Source organism: Camelina sativa, chromosome 2, assembly GCF_030686135.1.
Source record: "Camelina sativa cultivar CO46 ecotype springtype chromosome 2, ASM3068613v1".
Classification (NCBI taxonomy): Eukaryota; Viridiplantae; Streptophyta; class Magnoliopsida; order Brassicales; family Brassicaceae; genus Camelina; species Camelina sativa.
In genome coordinates, this window is record NC_141881.1 from 29,228,161 (window position 1) to 29,244,118 (window position 15,958).

General features: G+C 34.6%; 2 protein-coding genes across 4 annotated transcripts; both read right to left on the bottom strand.

Annotated features, from left to right (window-relative positions):
* Positions 1-508: 508 nt before the first annotated feature.
* On the bottom strand, positions 509-9,720 carry LOC104740240 (transportin MOS14). 3 transcript variants are annotated; one of them, XR_015584537.1, is made up of 28 exons: positions 9,297-9,720; positions 8,764-8,841; positions 8,602-8,664; positions 8,303-8,350; positions 8,053-8,199; positions 7,449-7,580; positions 7,021-7,061; positions 6,611-6,702; positions 6,343-6,470; positions 5,925-6,000; positions 5,670-5,790; positions 5,494-5,593; positions 5,107-5,188; positions 4,619-4,701; positions 4,302-4,418; positions 4,125-4,176; positions 3,790-3,945; positions 3,268-3,356; positions 2,851-2,974; positions 2,697-2,778; positions 2,531-2,610; positions 2,380-2,454; positions 2,236-2,290; positions 1,933-2,052; positions 1,761-1,853; positions 1,527-1,672; positions 1,259-1,436; positions 509-1,166 (listed from the first exon to the last, which is right to left on the bottom strand). XR_015584537.1 is itself a non-coding variant. In XM_010460790.3 (27 exons), the coding sequence occupies exons 1-27, from the start codon at positions 9,417-9,419 to the stop codon at positions 882-884; spliced, it is 2,877 nt and encodes a 958-aa protein (XP_010459092.2). In that variant the 5' UTR covers positions 9,420-9,720; the 3' UTR covers positions 509-881. The 3 variants fall into 3 exon arrangements, 2 of the variants coding, with proteins under 2 accessions (XP_010459092.2, XP_087347702.1); XM_010460790.3 differs by lacking the exon at positions 3,268-3,356; XM_087491576.1 differs by lacking the exons at positions 509-1,166; positions 1,259-1,436; positions 1,527-1,672; ... (5 more) ...; positions 2,697-2,778; positions 2,851-2,974 and having other exon boundaries at positions 3,269-3,363.
* Positions 9,721-9,864: 144 nt separating this feature from the next.
* LOC104740248 (transcription factor bHLH79) lies at positions 9,865-12,467 on the bottom strand. The gene is made up of 6 exons (XM_010460800.3): positions 11,337-12,467; positions 10,767-10,970; positions 10,612-10,677; positions 10,460-10,528; positions 10,309-10,386; positions 9,865-10,231 (listed from the first exon to the last, which is right to left on the bottom strand). Exons 1-6 carry the CDS (start codon positions 11,625-11,627, stop codon positions 10,103-10,105), a joined length of 837 nt encoding a protein of 278 aa, XP_010459102.1. The 5' UTR covers positions 11,628-12,467; the 3' UTR covers positions 9,865-10,102.
* Between the last annotated feature and the right edge of the window lie 3,491 nt (positions 12,468-15,958).

Consider the following 15,958-nt stretch of genomic DNA (forward strand, 5'->3'; position numbering starts at 1 on the left):
CACATGAAATCTAATTTAGAAAAGAGGTAACCGAGACTGAATTCAACAAAACAGAGCCAAACATAATGCTCAATCAGTGGTGTTATAAAGTAAACTTTAGAGTGAAACTGATTATCACAAATATGTGTTAATTGAGCAAGAGACAAAAGACAGTAGTAATTGAGTGAAAAGTGCAGACACAGAGATGCATACTTACTATGTTGCAAAGTTAATTAGACATAAAGTAAACAAAAAGGAATCATGTGAAAAATGTTACTCCCTCCCTTTCAAAATATAGGATGTCTGAGTAGAAGCACGCATATTAAAAAAAAATTTAACCAATAATAATTAAGACTGCATAATATAAAATATAAAATTAATCTAAAAGTTGCATAGAAAGTTGAAAACATCCTATATTATGAAACAAAAATAATTCTCTAAACATCCTATATTATGAAATAGAGGGAGTAATAAATAAATTTTCCAAAGAAGATTTGATTTTTTTTCTTAAAACTTATACTCTGCAAGATGAAACAGAAAATAATCGATGCTTTTTGTATATGATCCCACTCAAAATCATACCGATCCTTGAAGGGTCAAGGATCCCTTGTGTATCTCATCATATGGTTTAAATTTTTAATAGAAGATTCTGGTTCTTGCACTGGAAATAAACCGGCCAAGCAATGGAACAAACGGCTCACACCAGAAGAGAATAAAGGGAAGAAAAAAAATCTTTATGAACAGCTAAAACAGTGAAAAAAATGCACAAAAACATCAAATCTCACATCTTCTGAAACCATCAAAGAGAGGTCTATGCAAAAATTGACCTTCTTTGATGGCTCTTCTCACTCTTCTTTCTTTTTCTTTCTTTCTTTCTTTGTTTGTTTGTTTTTCCATCATCTCTATGATACAGGAGCAGCAACCAGATTCAACTCAAGAGGCTTCAAAGCTGCCTGAACAAGATCTTGAACAGTACGGTTACGGCGACAAACATCTGAGAGTTCCTCAACGTGTCCTATCAGAGAATTCACATCTGCTCCATAAGCAACATCGGACAACGCTTGTAAGAACTTGGTAGATTCAGTCTCTGTCAAGGCTGTTCGAGGTATCAGGCTAACACTTTCCTTAGCCCAACCCACTGCTTGTAGCCTGTATGTTCTTGTCAGAGCTAACAGCGAATATGTTACCTAACCAACACCCAAAAACAAAACAAAAACAGTTCTCAGTGGCCAAAAACATCACTCAAAATGCAGCAAAAAGATAGGTTTCCTAAATTTACCGTATCTAGCCGAGAACTGGGAAGTGCTCCAGCTAATGAGGCTATTAATATTCTGGTGATTGTAGCTCCCCGAGGAATAATGATATTGTCCCTGATTAGTACGAACTGTTCTTCATTCACAGATTTCTCGAGGTCAAAAATGTCGGATAAAAAGGTCAATATCGAGTGGCAGGCTTCTCTGGAAAAGGAGTTCAAAAGATATAATTAACATCATTTCAAAACTTTTGACGAAAAGCAGCTTGTGGCTTTAGAGAGAGAGAGGGTAAACCTGTGCTGCACTGTGATTCCAATCATTGCGCAATCTACAAGAGGTGAAAATATAGGAGACGGAATGAATAAATGTGGACAGTAGCGAAGACATCTAGAAGCTAACAAAAAGCAGTCATCAGCTATATCTGGTCTCGCAGTCACTTCCTGTAAGAATAAACAGAGAATCAGAAACCATATAGGATATTAAAACTAAGAACATGACGATAGCATACTCCTAAGTGAAATCATCAACCTTGATACTTGTCATCAGACATGTTGTATGTGCAAAGAGGGTTTCAATCAGGTTCTTCAAGTAGTCAGCACAAGATGGGTCAGACCCAAATATCTGCAGATCCCACAAAGATTAGTTTCTCTATAGCTTTTCAGTAAGCATTCAACTGAATGAAAAGGACACATATTATTACCTTTATAACTTCACTGGATAAGTATAGAAAACATGGCTGATGATGCTGCTGATAATGGAATTGAATCTTTGCCAGCATTTCTCCGATTGTATTAATAATGTATCTTCCAGAAGTACGTACCTACAAACATACTCCAACCATTGTCTTCTTTTAGTGAAGTATTCTTTATCATCCGGAAAATAGTTTTTAGAGTTTCTCTTATGTTTAGGAACAAGAACAAGACAGGTAAAAAGACTTAAAAAACAATGGTGCTCAGGAATGTCCATGGAGCAAGTAGGGAAAGAAAAAGGAAATGAAACTCACAGCATATTTGCATGCTCTGCACAGAGATTCCATAGTCCTCATGTCCCAAGGACGACTGCAGTAAAAACAATTTCAAAGTAAGAGGCTACATAAAAAGCAATTTGAAGAGAACATGCTAATCATCGTGTGTCTAGATTCACTTACGCATCAAATATAACTCTGAAAATAGCCCAATGCTTATTAATCTCAGCAGCCACCGCTTCAGGGTGGTTCACATACCTAATGTGGTAGAATCTGTTAGCAAGACTAAACAAAACACATGTAGATACATCGTATTGTTGAGATAATCACTAACCTGAAGAGGAAGGCAAAGCGGTCAATATGAACAGTTAATTCACGTGCATGCTTCTTGTCCAAATCTTCTTTCGCCGCTTCCTGATTCAAAGATTTACAGTTCCCATCATTTTTATTCCTGACTAATATGTCAAGCAACCATGCAGATAATAGTCAAGATGGCAAACCTCTAGAGGAGAGGCGGCTGAAAAGCATAATTTTTCAAGAGCACCTTTGGCCTGCTCTAAAGGAAGTTCGGTAACAACCATACTGCATAATCAAATTTTAGAGATGTCAATAACACACAAATGAGATCTATCCATCATTCAGTTGAGTCCATACCCTAAAGCTTCAACGAGATTTAATGAATCCTCAGCAGAGACTTTATAACCACCACCGCCATTGATAGCCATACAATAGATAGCAAACAAATCTTCAAAATACCCACAAAGATTTTTTCGGCAATCTACAATGAAACATTATTTCAACAGGCATCAGATGTTTACAAACCAAAATAGTATTATTTTGAATCCTATAAAAGAAAATACCAAATATAATATATGCGTATCAGTATCAACACAAAAACACCTTCATGTATCTCTCATAATATGGAGAAGAGGAAAAAGTAAATTGATCAACAACAAGCAATCACATTTAGAGAGCATTAGATGTTAGATAGCTACAAGCTTTTATTTAAAATCAGTATGGAAAACAGAATTCAGTCCAAGGAAAGCATTCAACAAAATTCCAAATACTTGCCAGCATTGCAATGCACCCTATATGCTAGCAATTCAGTAGAGTCGAAGTCAGATCCGTTAGCGTAGGTTCCAGTCAGACCTTTCGACTAGCTGCCATCTTTGAAGCATGTCAGTATGCACAATTCAATGGAATTTTACAAATGTGAGAACTTCATACTTTCTAAGAATAAAACTAACAACCAAAATTTAATTTAGTTTGCAAGTGAAAGAGTTATAACTACAAACTAATTTCCTGAAAAGTTAAAGAGTCCATGAAACTACTTAGCATTATTCTGCCAGGAGAAATCAAGAAGAGAAACATTCTACAGAAACCCTGAAAGAACGTTTTTAATAAAAGGGGACTTAATCTTGTGTAACCATCAGACTGTTGTTTTAAATCAAATCTTTGTCATGATCTCATTCGGGAAACAAAAAAACAAAAAAAGATAGCCAGATTTGTAGTATATGTATATTTGTCATAATGTCAATGTTATGCTCAGAAAAGAAAACGAAGAGGTCAAGTTTGTAAGAGCAGATACAATACCGTCACAGATATGTCTAAAAGCCAAAGCTGCAGCTGCTGCGCAATCTTCAGATGTGCCCATTCCACTCATAAGAATTCTAATGATTGATGGCAATATTGAAACACTAGCTGGTGCAGCATTAAGCCATTTTGAATATGCCCCAACAAGTAAGCATGCTGAAATCAAATAGGGAAGCAGATGGCTTGCATTAAAGAAAAGGCTTCAGACGCATTTGCTATTAAATTAGGAAAGATTTAAGCATAAGTTGGAAGGTGTCTTCAGCATACGCTAGTGGTTTCCACCAAGCAGCTATTTCACCTTCTACAAATAAAACTTAGGAAGAAAACCTATTCACCTGTCTGAAGTAGTTGCGCTTGCTGAGGAAGATTTTGAAGCAACGCCATCACCTGAAAGCAGAATTTAAGAGAATGAAAATGACAAAGGCAAACCCATATTTCGTAGGCAGTGAGAAAACAAAATATATTTATTTGGCAGCAGTAGCTAGGAGTAACTATGTATAATAAATACAAACCTGGGGCATCACTTCAGCTTCAACAACCGAAACATAATTTGATATTGCCCATATACAGAACAAAATAGCTTCGGCTGGACGCCATTCTTGAAAATTATTTCCTGTCTGAGCATTGGCCTAAAGTACATATGTCACAAATATCAAGATGGTGAAATCCAAATGATGGAAATAACTGTAACTGTTTGGTTCTGATAATCCTAATTGTGTTATACATTGATCGTGACCTTTTCAGTATATAAAACTGCTGATTCAATATCTCCCATTGCTTAATTTTATTTAATGATAAGATAGCATGCGTGGACATCCAAAGCACAAACCTCGAGAAGCTTCATATAGAGAATCTTAAGAGTAGTATCCCCTCCCAGGATTAACGCTGCGTCTATTAATACGTCTGCAACAGCTGAAAAATGTCACAAAATTTATTAGTCAAATTGGATTGACAGAGCATGAGGCAATTGGTCTCATCGGAGATGATTGGGAGCACAATAGTAGTAACATATCAACATATTTAAGAGGAATAAGTCCATCAAAAGAGACATTACGAGATACAGCACCCTACCAAAGCTAAGTGACTAAAACAACCAAATAACCTCAGAAGAACAATACTTTATCTGCTTCAAGAAACAAGTCTAAAGGATGGCAACAAAGGGAGAACAACAGTGCTGAGCAGTCAAATTAAGAAAATCCAAGGTTAGGCTGATCTATTTAGAAAGCTTTGAGGGCTACTCTTATTCCTTAGGACCCTTATCTTGAGAGGTTTTGATCTATTGTAATGTTGAGAACAAGCCATACACACTTTTATTACCATATCTAGTCTGCTTGAATTCCTTAAGGTCCTCATATGACAGGCCTTGATAATCTTCAGGATACTGAACTCTGAAGCCAACCTGTGAAGGGGAACCAGTGTATAGGTGACATAAACTGCAGAGCATACAATAATAACCCATATATATATAGTATCCACAAAACGATGATCAATCAAATAAAACTTTAGCCATCCAGCATTTTTCAAAAGAGCAATATATATTTAAACATAAGTCACCCATGCATTAAATATCAATTTGTCTCTGGATTAGCAAACAAATAGAATCAGCCTGGTATGGTTGAACAACAAGCTCAAATATTATATTTCAGTAAAACTATACGAGTGGCTAACAAAACGAATTTGAGTGGTATTTGATGGCTCACTCACCAAAGATACAAGGCTTTGATAGGCTGGCTGAAAGATATGCAGTCTTCGGTTTCTCTCAGCTTCAATGGATGCTTCACTACCCAAGGAACTATAAGAATCCCTGATAGATTAAAAATCACACTCTTAGAATATGACCATAGGAACACCCAACAAACATAGACAAGGCTGGAATTTACCTCTTTGTCAACATAAGTTGAAGACTGTGCCAAAAGTTGAAGGTCATCGAGGCTATATCAAATTCTGGGTGTGAAGTAACTTCCAGCAGGGCATGCACAATAACCATTGATTCATCTGAACCTAGAAGCCATAAATAGTACCTTCGAATATATTAGATTACCAACTAAAGCATTTTGCGCACCCAACGCAATCAAGGGACGTGAAACACAACACGTAAAAAAACAAGGCAGAGTAGCAGAAATGAGGCTATATACCAGTAGCTATCAGTTCAACATATGAATCGCCTACGTCAGCGAATAATCGACCAATGGCTTTGACATCTTCTTCATCCTGCAGGTGAAATAAATTTTAAGAGTCAAAAGAAAATTATAAGCAGATGCCAAAATTACAACTAATTATGAGGGACAATGTTAGCCACATATCCAAGTCTTATATACAGAAAACCACCCTTTTAGCGCTACAGTTTCAAAGTTAAACAAGTAAAGGTGATTAGCTTCCTACTATTTGATGCATCTGATAACCTTTTCTCTTAATATAGTCCAGGCGCAACAGAATCAGAATTATAGCCGTTCAAGCCGCAGACCAGTGAAACAGAAAATTTGTATAATAATGAAACTTAACATTAAACAGATTCAGCCATTAACTTGTATCAATAAAAAAAGGTAACAGTACCTTTGAAGAATCCCTTAGATGGGTCTTAAGACTTAAAATCTGAGGCACAATAACTTGAATCAAGGGTGTTTGTGCAGAAATACCACCAGAACTTGGTGATGCTGTGTGATGTATCAATTCAGAGATAACTGCGAAGTTGAAAATGAAGTTTATCTATTGAAACTCTAATATTGAATTCTATAATGAACACGCATCAAACACTAATTTCCAAAATTCAATAAGAAAAGCTTAAGCCCTATGTATATAGTAGTCTTTCCAACGAGTATACCATTCACAGATGCCTCTGAGAGTGGATCACAGTTCAAACTTGACAGAGCTGAATGCACCAATGGATGACAGGCAAGCACTGCTCCAGGAATCCTGAAAAAGACCACCACAAAGTTAATAAGCATACAGTTCAGTCAGCATCATCTTTGCTAAGTTGAATTGGTAAAAATAGTGAAGGCTAGCTATTAGAAACCAAATTTTGCTCAAAAAAAGAAAAAACTAGTAGAAACCAATAACAATGAATCAGATAACCTTAGCTATGTGTCTACGAAAATTCAATATAGGAAATGATTTGTGACGCATGCTAAAACGATTTACAATCTGATGAACTCGCAATGACTATTTCTAATATAAACGAGCTTTTGTTCTAAATAAAAACAGGAGATAGAAAAGCAAAAGAAAAGAGCATACCCATGCCTAAGACGGAGCCAAGAAGCAAATGCCTCGAGAACCTGAAAAATCAAAGTTACAGAACACAATTGACAATAAGTGACTTCTTGCAACACCAAAGACACTAACTGATCCAGAACACAGCAACACGGGACATTATTCAGAAAGCTAACAATAATGCAAGACGAAATACAAAATTTTGGCAGGTGAGTGAAAATCTAAGATGCAATCAAGCTTGCACATGAAACTTGCAAAAATACCTTTTACAAGGCAAACATAGACTCTGACTGGTAAAGCAAGCAAAAATCAGTGTAAAGTAACAAAACACATAAATGCATTAGAAACATGAAAAGGTTATTTCAAAGCGATATACAGAGGGGTCACGGAAAGTAAATAACAAACTATTTATTGAAGTATGTCATAACCCTATATTGAAGATAAGCTCTGACCTGTTCCTTAAGTTCGATTATATTTAAACATGCTGTTAAGATACTAAGTGCAGCTTCCATTTGAGAAGTAAGCTCTTTTTCGAATTGACGTCGCCGATCCGGACGAGCAGCTATTTTGTAGTTAAACGTTTCCTGGCCGTAGCAAGAAGGAAAATAAAAATCAAGACATCATATAACCATCTAGATTAAAGTCAAACATCCCTAACGGGAATCAGGTTAATAAAAGGGAAAGGTGAAAAGATACGGCAGAGTTTTGGGAAAAAAGTATAGAATCTTCATTTGATTACAAATAAGCTACGTACACTTTTTGCCAAGGGGGCCATGAAAAATAGCAAGGTCTTGTCCAGCCAATACTCAAAGTAACACTTGCAGAGTAACATAGAATGCTACTCAAACATAGATACACTAACAGTAAAAAGTTACATATATTTTTACCAAATAGGTATACCCAATTTGAGGTCAGCAATACTAGAATAACTAAGACGGAAGCAGATCCAAGTCAGACAAATACAAGGCCTTTCACACCCATGTAGCCGGAGACATGGATTCACTTTAATTTCTGAGTGAGAGGAACACGAAAACAAAGGGTTGAAAAATACCCTACCTCGGGCAAAACTGTCAAAAGTTCCAAGAAACCAGGCACATATTCAGGATGCATATTCATCTCATCCCTAAGCCAGCTAACTATACCACCATCTCCCCAATCTGCCGCAGGAACATGCACCGCCAAGGCAGCAACAGCAATACTAATCTACAATACAAAATACTTAAATAAGATAACTCGACACAGAGTACAGGACTTTATACGCACATCAGAAAATTCCCACATATGCATAATCGAGAATGAAGCTTACCTGGGTCCTAACTTTTGGGGGGCCTTTGTGGAACTTTTTTAACAATGTCTGCATTTCAGAAAACAATGAAAGTCAAATTTTTTCCGGGAACACTAAGGAAGTACTTTTCCAATAACAATGATACATATTACCCCTAATAATAGGCCACAAAAATGAAATCATAGTAAAACCCAGCCAGAATACAGTAGGCAAATCACTAGTTCAACTGAGTTTTCCTATTACGTTATTGTTGAAAGGAACATACATACATAAATATTCAGAAACCCTATGCAAAATCAGTTAATGGAACAAAGACTTACAGTTAATGATTCCCTTAGCTTCTGAAAAGCCCCAGGTGGTAGTTCTTCAAAATCTCGTTGAACCTTCGAGTAAGACAGACTAGATGTCAACAGAGCGGCGCAGTCTCCAAGATTGTGAAAAAATAAATAACGAATTTACAGAAAACTTCGAGTGCATTTTACCTTGCTTCGAAGGGTCTGAGAACAGAATATTAAAGTTTCCAAATTGCTAGAAGAATCATGAAGTAAATTATCCGCAACCTAGTATACATAAAACAGTACAGAGTAAGAAACATTGTAAAACTGCTCCACCAAACCTTCATCTTCTCCGCAACAACAATCATGGGTCTAAAAAGACTATAGGTAAAGCTCATAAAACCTAACACATCGTTTAGTTAACAAGGTAGATCTATTCATACGCTCTACACAAACTTCTTCAAACCAGCTACAGAAGAATGCAAAATTGAACTTAGATGTACTAAAAAATTCCAGACTCCTACTATGCATAAGGGTACATGACCTTAACAAGCGAATCGGTAATACAAATTGACTAAAGGATAAAACTTTATGCCACCTACATAGTCTAAAGTAGCTGGGAATCGAATATTAAAACTCTAGCACAAGTGTTACAAAACAAGGAAGAACAAATCGAACCCAGATTAAAATACCTAGTGATAAAATTAAAAGATTGAAATCGAAAACAAAAAAGAACTCGCCTGCCAAGCATCGAGAGTTCCTTGAAAGGTCTGGAGAAAGCGATCAGCTTGAACACGTACTGTATCATCCGGGTGATGATACAGTGCGTTTAGGGCTTCTTTGACCGCGTTCTGATGCTCCATAGCTTAAAAAAATCCTTATGCGTTTTTTTTGTTTTTTACGGCCACACCAAATCACGACTCAGAGAGAAAGACTCAGATTGAGAAAAAAAAAAGAAGAAATTGCCCAACTCAAATTCAGGATTTTGTCAAATCGATTTCGCCCAAATAAAAATAAAAACTTTTTTTTTTCCCTCTTTTGTCAAAAAGGGTTTTTTTTTTTTTTTTTTTTTTTTGGCGCCCCTCAACTTGAGTGAGAGAGAAAGAGATCGGAAAAAAACTTCGGAATTTAATCTGAAAAAGGGGATGAAGAAGAAGTAATCTCAGCCGTTAGATTTAATTACTTTGACTTTAAGTCAAATCCTTCTTCTTATAGAAGTTGATTACTTTTTTTTTCAGTTTGTTGCAATTAATTAAAACGTATCATTAATTCATCATAACTTAAAAAGATTGTACAAAGGACAACATATGAGAGAGATCTCTTGTGTCACTGAATCAATTGTTACAAGTTATAACAGGACAATACAACCAATGTCTTATCAAGTGTTAATCTCTCTCTCTCTCTTTGGTCTCTCTCAGATCTATCTTATGATTTTTAAACAGCAAAATGATACACGCGTAGTAAAAAAATAAAATAAAGGGTTGCATTCATTTTTACTGCCTACAAAACACATCCATCAATCAAAGAAAGCTTTTTTTTTTGTTCTTTATGTCGTTCGGTTATAGTTTCCATCAACCTGCATATGTAGCCACTCCGGTTGAGACCCTCGCGCTTCGTTAGCTTCTTGTTGCTCGTATATAGTTCGATGAACGTCTATCGGTAAAGTCGACCCAAGCTGATACAGACAACCACCAAGTGCTTTTAGATTTATTAGTTTTACTAAAGAGTGTGTTTATTAGATTTGAGACTTACATCTCCGGAAGGGAAAACTCCTATTGTCGGACCAGTACTTGCACCTGAGTTAACAACTTCTAGCTTCATTGACAGAAACTGTATACCAAATTCCATGTTTAGGCATGTAACATTGCAACATATAACATAGAGGGGGCTAACAACTTTTTACCTCAACTTGCCGCTGCAATGACTGAATATAATTGATAATCTCATCGAGCACAAGAGCTTTTCCAATTATCTGAATCAGCAGAAACAGCTCGTTGAATGTTAAGAACAACAACAGAACAACATTCACAAGATCACCAAAAGAACATCATGTACCTTATTACATCCCGGAATTATATCTTGAAGAGCCGTCATCTTCTCACTAATCTTTTCTCTTCTAGCCTGTCAAAGACAAAACTGTCATTGTAAATAAAGGTAAACATCTTTGAGAATAAAAGGATATGGTGATTAAGCAGAAGAATTAAATTTACTCGCTCTGCTAGACTATGCCGGTCAGTAGCTTGTCCTCTTCTTGCTCTAACATGGATATAATCCTTAGGTGGCTCAGGTTTATTCTTCTGTTCAGTTGCTTTACTTCCACCACCCGAACTAGTTTCGCCTTCAGGTCTCATCGAACAATCCCCGTTTCCGCTTTCAGATCCACATAGTTTTCTCTTCTTATCCCCTGATTCTTTCTATTCAAAATGTAACAAACCATTCCATTATTAGTACTTTGGATATCAATCAAAGGCTTAAGATCCTAAATCAAATACATACTAAGAAACAAAGAGCGTTGACTGTTCCAAAACATCTAATAAAAAAGGTCTTGAAGCTCAATCCAACTCAGTCAGTAAAAAGTCAATGGATAAGAGTTATAAACTACTAATCAATGATCCCTAAATCAAAGACTTATACTTTGACTCACTGAGCTTTATTAGATCATTCACGAAGCTGAGCTGAGGATCTAGATTCAAACTTAAACTTACAGATTCAAAGACTTAACCAAACTCAGATCAAATACTAATTAATCATAGTAAAGTTCAGAGCTTTCCAAATCTCACCAATTCATTACCACTGCTGCTGGAAGAAACCATCTTTGAAGAATCGTCCTCAGAGTTCAAATCTCTAGTCTTTCTACTACCTCCCCAGCCAGCAGTCAGATCGGTGACGGTAGATTCCTCCGCCGCCGCCACCGCCGATACGTCTTTATTGAAGACTCGACCGGAATTAACAGCTAAACGGAGGCCAGAGCGAACGGCGTCGTTTACAGGGAAAGGCCAAATCTCGGAGAGAGTGTAGGAAGAAGGATTAGCTGCGGAGAAGGAGGAATCGTTCACTAGTGGAGGGTCCATTTTTTCCGACGATCGTGAAAAAGAAAAGGGTTGACCCAGATTTAGGACCCGGATCCGAGAAGTGAGGAACTTGATGATAGTTATATACTAAAAGAAAGGAAGAAAAAAAAAAAAGATTTGAGCTTTGCGAGGTCTTGTCTTGTTTATAGGGTTGTGTGTGAGGTGGACAAAGATAAAGAGAGAGAGAGATCGGACAAGAGAGATGAGTGGAGTGATGTTGCGCACTTAAACTGTAGTAATTGAGGAAATATTAATTATTATTACACTTAATAGTCCCATTTTGTTAATATAAAGGAGAATATAAATTACAAGCTTACAACTATAAAAACTGACAAAAAAAAATTACAACTATAAAATTTGTGTTTGGAGAAACTGTATATAATAAAATATAAAAATTATGAAATAAGTAGTTCAAAATATAACCAGAATAATTTCCGAATATTACATTTACATATTATTTAACTAAATTTTTGTTTTCTTTGTTTATCTGTTTGTTTTGTTTTTCGATTAGAGTTCAAGTTTTGTTTCTGGACCACTTTTGAAGTTTTGTGAACCACTCTTTTCGTTGAGATTATTTTAGTGTCCATGATTCAAATGTATTTAGTGAGATATATCTCTCATAACTTCAAAGGTCAACGAAAAACATTCTAAAAAGACTTACGAGAAGTGTTATCATCTTTGGTTCCACCGTCGGTGTTGGAGTCTTCAAATTACAATTCTTGTTGAAGTTGAAGCCTTTGGTTCTGATAAAAGTCTTCTTTTGTTCCCCTCAGCCAAGTCGAACCCGTCATAATGACAAAAACTCATAGCTTTGTTGAAAATCATTCTAATTTAAATATTAACTGCATTTCTCTTTTTTAATATATTTATCATAAAGATATTAAGTAGAAAAGTCTCAAATATGCCATATGGTGCATTGAATTTATTAAAATCTCTTTTAATTTATATTTTTAAAATATCTAATATAAAGTCTTCAAATACTCCCTCTGTTTTACAAAGAGTGTCATTTTAACACTTTTCACACAAATTAATAAAACATTTAAATATACATATATGCTTTTATTTAAGAAGTTTTTAATAGATTATTTTAGTTATAATTAAGGGTCAAACTAAGAAATCTAAGGTAAAAGTTGCATTAGAAATATAAAATAATGCATTGGAATTGTGAAGTGACATTCTTTGTGAAACAAAGAAAAATCTCCAGAATGACACTCTTTGTGAAACGGATGGAGTATTACATAAGAATTTAGAGAACTATTCAATCTACACTGGTGAGTGGTGTAATCAGATAGACTGTAATGACACCATACATTCTCATTTTCACCACTTTTATCATCTTCGTCTCCTTTTTTAAAGCCCTTGCTCGATTAAATATAGAATTAGCCAAATGTCCAATGATGTGGGTATACATTACTAAATACTTGATGGATTGTATCTAGTGTTGTTACAAGACGAGGAGCTTAAACAACGGCTTTATATATAGAAGCAACAAAGAAATAACAAAGATTGTCCAGAGATTTAGAAGAAACTTAAGTACGTCCATCAACAAACATGCGTCGCGCTGTCAAGATCATCGAAGTCCAGTATATTTCTTCTAAAATTCTCTTTTGGAGCCTATTCATGTATATTAACTTTTATATATACGCAAACATATTGTTGGTAATGGCGCACATCATTTATTATTATTGTTCATGCATGTATGATGGAGAATATAAACGGAGATAAGTACGACTGTGTCTATAAACAATCAGCATTTGATCATCATATATACCTCGATCTTATTATCACTAACAGCTTATTTTGATTGATCATCGACCTAGTCTTTAACAGAGCATCAATATTGTTATCATGTAGGAAAGATCTACAATACATCTATATACATGAGCAATTAATTAATATCTACAAAATGGTGTCAAATTTTAACTTCGATGTAAAATTAGATATATAGTTTTGTTTTTAATGATTAATTTATAACATAAGCAAAATACAAGAATATGTTCGTCTTCAGTGTCTTTTTTTTCTTCTTTACTAAAATCTGTACTGTTGTTAATTAGCTCTTGAGCATATATATACGATCAAGTAGTAGTACCAGTTTGTTCTGGCATGACTGAACCGTGAACAGCTTAAAACACAGAATGCATCTCTTTATAATCACCAACAGCTTATATTAATTAGCCCAGTAGGAAATTAATGCATGCTAACAAACAGGAACAGAGACGTGTTAGTTAGGTTTCATTCTGCTATTTAAGAAAGAAAAGTCTATGTTTTAGATTATAAATCATAATAAGTCGGCTATATTTCAATAATGACTAATATGCGCAAAACACCGGTTGATTTCTTCATTCTTGTAACTATAGTTTCTTTTACAATGGTTAGTGCTTATATTAGTAGGTCTCCTAATAGTCGTATGTTTTATGAAAGTTAGATGTATAAAAAGATGTATAAAAAATTTACACGTTGATATGATAAAGTGGAGGGAACCACACGCCGGTACGTTAGGATACGAGGATGTGACAATGGACCACAAAAAAAAAATTAAATGCTTAATCACAAAAGCCAAATTCTAGCTACTTAATGTTGAAGGTTGGATACTTGGATATACATGCTTTAGTTTTTTTGTTTGTTTGTCAACGTTCTCAAAGTTATTTGTTTTAAACTCCGGAAGTTTAAATATAATCAACCACTATCAAATGCATATGAAGGTAGGTGCAAACAAAATATAGCAAAGAGCCAAAAGAATAATTAATCGTTTCGATGATTTCAACCTTGCTTAACAAGTGATCACCTTGTTATCTAGTAGTACATATTAATTATATCCCATTCCGAAGATGAACTTGTGAGTGTTCTTTCTATCGTAAAACTTCGTATTTTCTAAATTATATAAGAAAAATATACTACATTCTAAACCAAAGAAGACGCTCAGACTGAGACACTATTTATCGAATTAAAAAGTCAATTAGATAGCATTGACTCCATCGTTTGAATGCTCCTCTAAAGCGTAGAACGAATGTTCGACTGATATTTAAGACCCGAAATAATAGAAATTGTGACATTTTTTTTTTTTCAACCACTGAGCCACAACTGACAGGTCCATTAGCCAAATTTCTATATTCGTAAGAACGGAGACTCGATCTCAAATGTGATGGTGTCTTCTACAAATATACTTACCTTCTAGCACTGTAGTAAAATCACTTCACAAATTGTAAAATTCTTTAAGCCAGCTTTATTTATTTTCAGGTTCCAATTTTTATGATAAACCAAACAAATTATAATTCCTTATTTATGATATGTTTTAACATAAAATTATTGGTGATATATAAAGAGGCGAATAAAGAGGAATGGTGTATTTATCTTTTTCGTTTTATTTTATTATTGGTCAGAACGGTTTTATCTTTTCAGTTTGATGAATAATACTAGTATATTTTAAATAGTTTAAATTGAAGAGAAAGTGAATAAAGGTGGAAAAGACAAGTGGAGAAAGAGAAGACACCTGGATGCAAAGGTGTCACACATGAAGCCCAATTCAACTCCCTCTGTTTCCATTTTCCCATGAAAGCCTTCGGTCCCCTTTTATTCTTCTTCAAGATTCCTTCAATTCTTCTTTTTTAAAACAAGAAACACTAATTTGATTATCAAGTTCTGCTAATTTACGCTTTGTTTTAATTACAATATGAACGATTTTAGAACTAAGAGAATTATAGAAAGAAAAGTCAAAAAATAACATGAGAATAAATAAAGGAGTCATTGCTGATGCAATCAGTAGTAATACACAAATACACAGTTGGCCTATTTAACACCGACTAAATAGTCATTAATCAATCAATAAGAATTAAAAAAAAATACTTAAAAAATAAGAATCGTATCTACTAAAATCAAATACAGTATGATGATGATTCAATATTATCAAACCTAATAACATACTATTTTATTTTGTCTCGGTTAGTCAAGACAGCTTTTGATTGCTTAGCCTCAAAATCTTAAATACTCCATCTGTTTCATATTAAGTGTCATTTTAGACTGATTATTTTGTTACAAAATAAATGTCACTTTATATTTCCAATGTAAATGTTTGGTAAATTTTCCAATTTTATCCCTATTAATTTAATATATACACCAATAGAAAAAATTGATTAATATATTAATAAAGAATAAAATAGAAAATTTAATGATTTTCTTAATATGTGTGAGAAACTCTAAAATGACACTTAATATGAAACAAAGGGAATACTTTAATTCGAATTTTTCAATTTAATTATATAATTCGACCAAAAAAATAACCACGTTTCCTCATCCTTTTATTCTATTGGTGGATGGTCATGGAACTATGAATT

Coding starts and splice junctions, on each gene's coding strand:
- LOC104740240 (XM_010460790.3), bottom strand. CDS start 9,419: ATGGAGCATCAGAACGCGGTCAAAGAAGCCCTAAACGCACTGTATCAT. Junction 8,200..8,302: donor CCCCAAAAGTTAGGACCCAG/GTAAGCTTCATT, acceptor TTTGTATTGTAG/ATTAGTATTGCTGTTGCTGC. Junction 5,791..5,924: donor TGTTGAACTGATAGCTACTG/GTATATAGCCTC, acceptor TATGGCTTCTAG/GTTCAGATGAATCAATGGTT.
- LOC104740248 (XM_010460800.3), bottom strand. CDS start 11,627: ATGGACCCTCCACTAGTGAACGATTCCTCCTTCTCCGCAGCTAATCCT. Junction 10,678..10,766: donor GGCATAGTCTAGCAGAGCGA/GTAAATTTAATT, acceptor TGTCTTTGACAG/GCTAGAAGAGAAAAGATTAG. Junction 10,232..10,308: donor GAGTTTTCCCTTCCGGAGAT/GTAAGTCTCAAA, acceptor TGTCTGTATCAG/CTTGGGTCGACTTTACCGAT.